Consider the following 8,475-nt stretch of genomic DNA (forward strand, 5'->3'; position numbering starts at 1 on the left):
GGGGTCGTCACTGAAGCCATCAGGTGCAGAGGTCAGAGGTCAGAGGCGGAGGAAGGGCGGTATTGTAATTATGTAATAGATTAGTAATCAATTAGCAAGTGTTTCCTCTACATCTTACAACAAATGCATTCCTTATAGACGTGCTTGCCGCAATTGAACCACAGCACCTTGCCGGTCTCGTCACCCGAACTGGCGTCATCCTCACAGCGCAGCGGCGGCTCTTGACGAACCGTCGAACACAGATGCGCTCCTGCGGCCGTCTGGAACGCTCCTCCGACATTACGAAGCCACTGGAGCTGTGCACTTTAAAATCATCATCATCATCATCATCTCGGTCAAACACTCATTTCTTTACAACTGCTCTTTTGTGTTTCGTTTCTTCTCCCTCCTCCGCAACCTCCGAGGAGTCCGGCCGGCTACGTAGGTTGCGAAAGAAGTTCAACACGCATGCAATCTGTGAGCGGCCACAATGCGGACCGCACGGCGATCACTGCCGGTGTTCATCATGAATTCGAACTTTGCGGGGATATTTTCCCTTTCAGCTGCGGAATCGCACTCGCATGTGTCAGTCTGTAATAATGACCACCGACACTTTTGTTACGTCCTCCGCTCGGAGTTGAGGGGGCTGGTAGCAGGTGTCTGGCGGGGTCACCCAGGCCAGGATTCGAGCTGTAGTAACCCAGCCCCGATCTCCCTGGGCCCACACCCCCACACCTGTGCTATTGAATGAAGGACATTCATTCACCTGATCTCAACTGCCGCTTGGAGGAAGTCGCTGTGTGCGTGCGTGCCCAGCTGTTGACTGAGCCCACGTGGGCATCGGGCAAACAGCGCAGCGCTGCCCCCCTCGCCAGCTGCCGCAGAGCGCAACCGCAGCGAGTGCGTGGGCAGCTACCAGCTCACGTGCCGCGCTTTCGACTCGCGTCTAACGCCACGGTCATAGATACGGCGAAACAAAACTGCGGCGGTAAGGACAGAACGTGAACAAACACATCGTGATTTGCATGAGGACCCAGCGGCGAGCGAGCGCCGCGCTTCCTTCCACACGCTTTGGGGACGGATGTTGGAACAGGCCACGTTATGGGCTCGATGGCCCAAGTGCTGTCAGCGCGAGCAGCACCTATGAAGGCTGGCACGGCACACGAGGGATTGGGTGGCCAGCACCACGCCAGGCTGCCTTTGTCTCCCGAGTGGCGATGTTTACACACCGCACCAGGTGCTCATTTTTGAGGCTGAGTCGACGTCGAGGAGGCCCAGGACCGGTCCAGATAATCGTCACTGGTGTTGGCCGTGAGCGGGAATCGAACTTGGGTTGCAGGGTTTGTAACGCAGCGTTGCGCTAACCGCTGGACTACCGCTCCCCATTCGACAGATATTAGCTGGCAGCCAGCTCCAATTAATTAACTAATCAATTAAATAAATAATCACTTAATTCTAGAGCACGTGCAGCCATTCACAGCTGGCTAAGGGGCCGAGGCGCTGCGTCTGCTCCCTTGGGCAGAACGAGACGAGGCTGTGTCTGCCGTGTTCACGCGCTAAGTGCTGTGTTCATTCGGCAGCGAACGTCCGTGCGCGGTCACTGGCACGCGTTCACCAGGTGCCACCCAGTAACTCAAGGGACGTTGGGGACCAACGTTGGCCACCAATGATTCCAAACCACATGCCGACGTTGGCGCAGCGTGGACATGGTTACTGGGTAGTACACGGACTTGTTTAATTCCAGTCACCAGCTGCCGCCTTCCCCAAACCGATTTCCTCTGAAACGTACAATAATGACATGTTCTTTCATCAACTTTAACAGGTGCAAGTGTGTTTCTCTCTCTGCCATTTTCGCTCTCGTGGGTCTTGGCACCACCGGCCCCCTAATCACGAGCCCTCTAATCACGAGCCGCCTAATCAGCAGGACCCACAATCACCAGGACCCACAATCACCCCAACAAGCAGCCGCGAGTGGTACAGGTTAGCAGGACAGCCCCAGCCACAGGTAGCCCTAGGGCACAGGTAGCTCCAGCCACAGGTAGCTCCAGGTACAAGTAGCCCCAGGCACAGGTAGCTCCAGGTACATTCCTCGTGCGCGCACACGTGGACAAGCGACCCCGCTACATGCCGCACGCGCGCATGTAGGTTGAACTTCTTTTGCACCGTACGTAGCCGTGCCGCTGCTCTGGGCTCATCATCCGATCCTCTTCCTCCTCAGTTTGATATTTGTCCAAAATCTCGACGGCCAAGGGGGGGGGGGGGGTCGGGGGGCGGTTGGGGGGGTCCTGGGGGTGCAGGGGGGACCAGCGACTCACGAGACGAACTCCGAGTGCCTCCGCGAGCCGCCGCCGCCGCCGGCCCCGCCCGCCGGCTCGGCGGTCCGGGCTGCCCGCACCGACCCCCCCTTGCGCACGACACTCGCCCGGGAGGCCCCCCCGGCGGCGGGGCCGCGGGCCCCCGACGGCCGATGGGACGCGTGGCGCGTCAGGCGGGAGGGGAAGGCGGCCGGCTCCCCCACGGCGGCGGCGGCTGTGGTGGGCGCGGGGCCCCTGGGGGGGTGGGCCGGGGGTCCACCGTCCGCGGACGACGGTGGGCCGCCCCTCGCCACCGCCGCGGTCGCCGCCTCCGAGGAGCGCGCGCCGTGGGCGGACGGCACCTCCTGCGGCCGATCCGGTGGTTTGTCAAGCTCGGGGTATCGCTGCCGCGGCTGCTGCTGCTGTTGCTGCTGCGACTGCTGCTGCTGTTGCTGTTGCGAGGAGGGCGGCGGCTGCGGCTGCTGGTGCAGCTTCTGGTGCAGCTGCTGTTGGCGGGCGTGCGCGTGCGCCTCCTCGCGCAGCAGCACGTGCACCAGCACCGCCTTCTCGCGCTTCATCTGCAGCGCGAGCGCAGGCGGCACGTCCGGGATGAGCCAGTCGACGAAGTCGCTCAGGAACATCACCAGGTTCTGCTCGCCGCGCGGTGCAACACGGCGACCAATTGTCAAGCGGCGCGATCTCATCCGTAGATCCCCACCGATGCGCCACCGCGTGTGGAAAGCAGGGAAATAAACAGAACCCTGCAGGGTCCACGGGCAGAACTGGCCGGCACGGGGAGGGAGGGGCTCCATGGCACATTTAGAGAGGCGAGAGAAGACGGGACTGCGATAGCTCCAAGGCAAAGCGTTGTTCCGTAGTCCGATTCGAACCGCGAACGTCTTCAACAAGCGGCGAATGAACCTCCATCGGGACGCGTCGGTGTCCTGACTGTATGGGAGCATGGAGACGTGCACCCACACACTCGCACGCAGACATTCGCACCCACACACTCGCGCCCACGGAGACACGCACACCCACACACTCGCGCACACGGAGACATGCACACCCACTGGGACATTTGTGCGCACTACCTGGAACAGGATGACGAACCCGAGGCGCGCGGCAAGGAGTGCCCAGTACTGGCGCGTGTACTCGTAGGCGTTCGGCGACCAGGGCGGCTCGCGGTAGTCCTTGTACCTGTGGGGGGGGGGGGGGGGGGGGGTGGGGGGGGGGGAGACGCACGTCAACTCGTGCGGCCGGTGCGGCCTCGACTCTTGACTGGCCTCGACGCTGTCCCGAGACACGTGCCCAGCAGTGAGGGTTCACCTCCAGCGCGAGGGGGCGCCCCCTTTACGCTGCAGATTTGTGTGCAGTCCTCGTTCAACGCGGAAGATGCGTTCGCGAAAAGTGCCGCGGCACGCGAAAAGCGCGTAGGATAAAATCTATTTCGCCACGAGTAATGTAATGACGATCACGTCTGGCGAGGTCACGATGTTACTGTACGGGGGCACACGTGTCACTGTACTGTATCACTGTACCGCTCGGCCGCGCAGCTCGAGAAAGTAGTTCGTCGTCGACCGCTCAAAAACCGCGTTATAACGGGGCACGATCCGCGTTATCGCGGTCCGTGTTCCACATTAAAATGGTGCATGTTCTGCGTTATAACGGTGAACATTCTCCGTTATCACGATCCGTGTACCGCGTTCCAGCGAAGACGCGTGGTGCTCTCACCGCGCGCGTTCAGCGAGTTCGCACCGCACACGGAGACGCTGCCGCCACCTGGCACGCAATGCCGTCAACGGCGCCGTTCCGGACGAGGGGAGTTTGTCCATTAAATGTCTCCCCGGGACGTCTTGCGGCAGCAGCGGCCGCGGTGGCTTCTCGCGGCCAATGTTACGATGCGCCATTTGGCGTTTGACGCAGGCCACGTAACGGTCTGGCCACGTGTGCGGTGGGGGCAAAGTGTGGGCACTTCCACCGCTCCCGAGGCATCGCGTCCCTCGAGCGGTGCCCTCCAGGGAGAAGCTCCCCTCTACGGCGGCAGTGGCACCAGCGAGCAAGCGAGCGAGTGGCACCAGCGAGCAAGCGAGCGAGTGGCACCAGCGAGCGAACGAGCGAATGAGCGAGCAAACGAGCGAACGAGCGAGTGAGCGAGCGAGCGATCGCCACCGGGCCCACGAACCGCTCCCGCCCCGCTTGCCCAACCGACCGGCAGACGAGGTCGGGCGGCGCCCCGGGGGCATCGTCGGGCGGCCGTCGTCCCTCGGGGAAGTGGGTAGTGTTGAAGACGGAGAGGGAGTTCTCCACGAAGCCGCGCAGCGAGCCGTCGGCGCTGTAGGCGAAGCGGTAGACGAGGCGCGGCACGAAGTCCGACGTCATGGCGATCACGAACGCCTGGGGGGGGGGGGGGGCAGGCGACCGTGAGAACCCGGCCGTCGGCTCCCGCCCCTAGGTCGACTCAGCCTCAAATGAGGAGTACCTTGCCCGGGGAGACAAAAGGTGGGCCGGGAGGGGTGCTGGCCACCCACCCTCCGTATGCACGCTGAACTTCTTTCGCACCTTACGTGCAGTGTTCACGTTTGTCTCAGATTGTTTGGGTTACGTCTTTGGCTTTGTTTTGTTCAAGTTTTAGCTTCGCTGGAGTAACAAGGTCTAAATGGTTTAACCAGGGTCGCGCATCCTGAATGAGCATGCATTGTGTGTGTATGTGTGTGTGTATGTGTGTGTATGTGTGTGTGTTGAACTTCTTAGCACCTCCAATTAGTACGGTTGGCTACGTGCGGTGCGAAAGACGTTCAAAGTACGTAAATATATATTTTTTATAGTTTACCTGATAAAATACCTGGCAAGATAAAAAAAAATAATTTAGTTTTATTTAGAAGTGAATTGTTTACATTTCCTATACTTCACATTCCTTTCGTATGTTTTCATATTGTGTTTGTTGCTGTAACGTTCTGACCCCGTGCCCCTCCTGGACTTTGTAAACAAAACAAAAAGAGCTTCATAGCTCATCGGATTCCTCCCACTCCGCTCCGGGATAAATAACCATTCCGATTCAGAGTCTCGTGCCTGCTCACTCCTCCGTCCCCTGCACGACCGATTGATCCGCTGCTCGCGCTGCAGCGGCATCTAGCGGCTGCGCCGGGCAGGGGCCTCTCGTCGGGGATTCCTCCGGCGTCAATGAACATTCCGATTCCCAAGTTCGTGACCCCACAGATGCCTCGGCAGATATTCCGAGTGACGCCAAAAGCTCGAAGCCATCGACTCACGTTGATGATCACGGCGAGTTTCCCCAGCCCGCGCAGAAGGTTGTACCAGATGCCTGCATCGCGCACACACGTGGGGGACACGTCGGGGTGTCAGTGCTGGCGTGGTGGGGCTGGGGTGGGGGGGGGACAAGCGTACGGGAGAGAGGGGATGGGGCGAGGCACGCCAACGACGCCCCGGCATGGCGGAGTCACGGGCGTGGAGCAACGAGGCGGCGCGATGTGGAGACGGGCAGCCGCGGCTCTCTGTGCTGTTCAGTGTCCCGCTGTGCTGTCTCTGTGGGCTGTGCCGTGTCCTGCTGTGCTGTTCAGTGTCCCGCTGTGCCCTGTCCCGCTGTGCTGTTCAGTGGCTCTGTGGGCTGTGGGCTGTGTGGTGTCTCTGTGGGCTGTGCTGTGTTCCGCTGTGCTGTTCAGTGGCTCTGTGTGTGCTGTGTCCCGCTGTGCTGTGTCCCACTGTGATGTTCAGTGGCTCTGTGTGCTGTGTCCCGCTGTGCTGTCTCTGTGGGCTGTGCCGTGTCCCGCTGTGATGTTCAGTGGTTCTGTGTGTTGTGTCCCGCTGTGATGTTCAGTGGCTCTGTGTGTTGTGTCCCGCTCTGCTGTTCAGTGGCTCTGTGTCTGCTGTGTCCCGCTGTGATGTTCAGTGACTCTGTGTGCCGTGTCCCGCTGTGGTGGCATCGCCCCGAGTGTGGGGCGCGGCCGCACCGATGTCCTTGGCGCGGTGAGCGTCTGGCCGCCGCAGCTCGGTGATGAACTTCTTTGCATCGAGGCGGATCTCGATGACGTTGTTGAGCAGCGCGAAGAGCGGCGCCAGCGGGAAGGATGCCACGAACAGCGTCACGAAGCCGAACTGGATGACTTGGGGTGGCACGCGCACAACGACAAACAATAAAAACAAGGTCCTCCCCCCGTACGTAGCCTCAACGGGCCAATTGGGAAACGTGCTCACTGACGGACGTGGCGAGCGCATCTAGAAAGTAAACAATTTTTATTTATATTTTCACAAGTGATCTGGCCACAAATGATAGCTCACGAAGTGGCTTATCAACACGTGGAATATATAGCAGCCAAATACTGGAAAAACCGGAGGACCTGGTGTTTTCTTCTCATCACTGCCTGCATGCATCATCGTCATCATCATCATCATCAGGTCTCCTTGGAGTGTGCGACCTCTTTCTTAATCCCACACCCGGTCACTCTGTGGGTCCAGCTTAGAGGCAGTAACCCCACGAATCATCGTTCAGCATCTAGACAGCTGCTGGGGGGGGGGGGAGTCATTCGAGACCCGTGTCCACGTACTCATCTCCATGTACTCGGGAGTGAGTCCCGAGAAGGGTTCCAGCTCCTGATCTCTCTCCCAGCGCGGCCGCGGTCTCCCCGACGTGGACGCGGCGCGCCTCCCCGCCTGCTCGCCGCTCGACTTCTGGCTCTCGTCCTTGGCCTTCATGCTGCGGAGCAACTTCTTGATCTTCCTGCGACGCGAAGCCCGGACGCACGCACGCGGCGGGTGACGACGCGACCACACAACCACGCTCGCGATCACGGGGCGCCGGGACAGGGACAGTGTGGGGAGAGTGCGGGGAGAGTGTGGGGAGAGTGCGGTGGGGACGCGGGGGGTGTGAGAGCGTGTGGCGGTGGTGGGGGGGGCGCTGCTCACGGCACGCCGACTTCGAAGAGGTTATTCTGCAGCAGCTGCTTGCCCAGCATGATGATGCTCAGCTGGATGCACAGCTCCATGAGGCAGCCTCCCGGCGCGCACTTCACCAAGTGGGGGGTGGGGGTCGTGGGCGAGGGGAGTGGGGGAGGTGAGGGCAGCGATGGGGGGGGGACAAGGCGGGGGATGGGGGGGGGGGTTGGGTGGGGGGTGAGAGACACGGGGTGGGGGGGGGGTGGGGGGCAGGTGAGCGGTTTGTGGTGCGAGGTGAGGCGAGGCAGGTGGAGGTGAGTGGTTGGAGTGAGCGAGCGAGCGAGCGAGAGAGAGGCTGGGAACACGGCGAGGGTTGCGAGGGGCCTTGAAACCCTGCCGGGCCGTCCCCTCGTCTGACGAGGAGTTTGAATGACGACGCGTCGCTCACCTCCTCCATGCGGAAATAGTGGAAGGTGTAGAGGTAGTCTCCGGGCCTTCCCATGAACCTACACGCGGAGGGAGACAGAGAGAGAGACACAGAGACAGAGGTTCATCATGGCCAGGGCCAATAGACGAACGCGTTGAGTTTCACAAACAACAACAACAACAGCAGCAGCAGCACGTGCGTGTGTACGGCCGGGCGTGGTGCTGGCCACCCACCCCCTCGAGTGCCACGAGTGCCGGCCATCACAGGTGCTGCTACTCGCGAACAGCACTTACCCCAACAGTCTGGTGAGGCTATACGGGAATCTTTGTCGTGTGTGTGAGAGTTGAGCGATTCGTATTTACAATATAAACATTTCGCGAGAAAGTCAAACCGTTCGTCAATAACACCGTGATCTTAAGTTTTGTATTAATATATAATAGGCGACGTTTCAGGCAATGGTCCTTATTGATGGAACAAGTAGAGGGATCACTGGACAGGTCATGACCTCTCACAAAAGGGCCTCCCCGAGCCGTTGCCACCTTGCTGACATCTTTCGGGAAGTGTCTTTGTTTAAGTGCTCACCAGCGAAACATAGCATCGACAATACCATTGGTGGGGTGGTGTAGGAGAGTGGGGGGGGTGGAAGAGTGTGGGGGGTTGGTCAGAGTGGGAGGGGGGGCGAGAGCGGGGGGGGAAGAGTGGGGAGAGGTGGGTGGAAGAGTGGGGGGAGGGGGAGAGTGGAGGTGGGAAGAGTGAGGGGATGTTGGTAGAAGAGTGGGGTGGGGAGAGTGGGTGGGGGGGGAGATTTGGTGGGGGGAGAGTGGGGGGGAAGAATGGGAGGGGGGGGGGTGAAGAGTGGGGGTGAGGGGAGGGTGACTCTCACCG

General features: G+C 60.4%; 1 protein-coding gene across 2 annotated transcripts in view; it reads right to left on the reverse strand.

Annotated features, from left to right (window-relative positions):
• Positions 1-2,264: 2,264 nt before the first annotated feature.
• LOC133340734 (anoctamin-1-like) overlaps positions 2,265-8,475 on the reverse strand; it is a 55,650-nt gene continuing 49,439 nt past the window's right edge. For both annotated transcript variants that reach the window (XM_061549135.1, XM_061549127.1), the window contains 9 exons: positions 8,474-8,475; positions 7,612-7,669; positions 7,194-7,294; positions 6,836-7,008; positions 6,242-6,394; positions 5,543-5,595; positions 4,483-4,667; positions 3,365-3,470; positions 2,265-2,923 (listed from right to left, as the gene is read on the reverse strand). The exon at positions 8,474-8,475 is cut by the window's right edge and continues 110 nt beyond it. In XM_061549135.1, the coding sequence (XP_061405119.1) occupies positions 2,291-2,923; positions 3,365-3,470; positions 4,483-4,667; positions 5,543-5,595; positions 6,242-6,394; positions 6,836-7,008; positions 7,194-7,294; positions 7,612-7,669; positions 8,474-8,475 (1,464 nt within the window). In that variant the 3' untranslated portion in view covers positions 2,265-2,290. The remainder of the gene's footprint in view (positions 2,924-3,364; positions 3,471-4,482; positions 4,668-5,542; positions 5,596-6,241; positions 6,395-6,835; positions 7,009-7,193; positions 7,295-7,611; positions 7,670-8,473) is intronic.

This window comes from Lethenteron reissneri, chromosome 2, assembly GCF_015708825.2.
Source record: "Lethenteron reissneri isolate LAM-NWPU_2019-01 chromosome 2, ASM1570882v1, whole genome shotgun sequence".
Taxonomy (NCBI): domain Eukaryota; kingdom Metazoa; phylum Chordata; class Hyperoartia; order Petromyzontiformes; family Petromyzontidae; genus Lethenteron; species Lethenteron reissneri.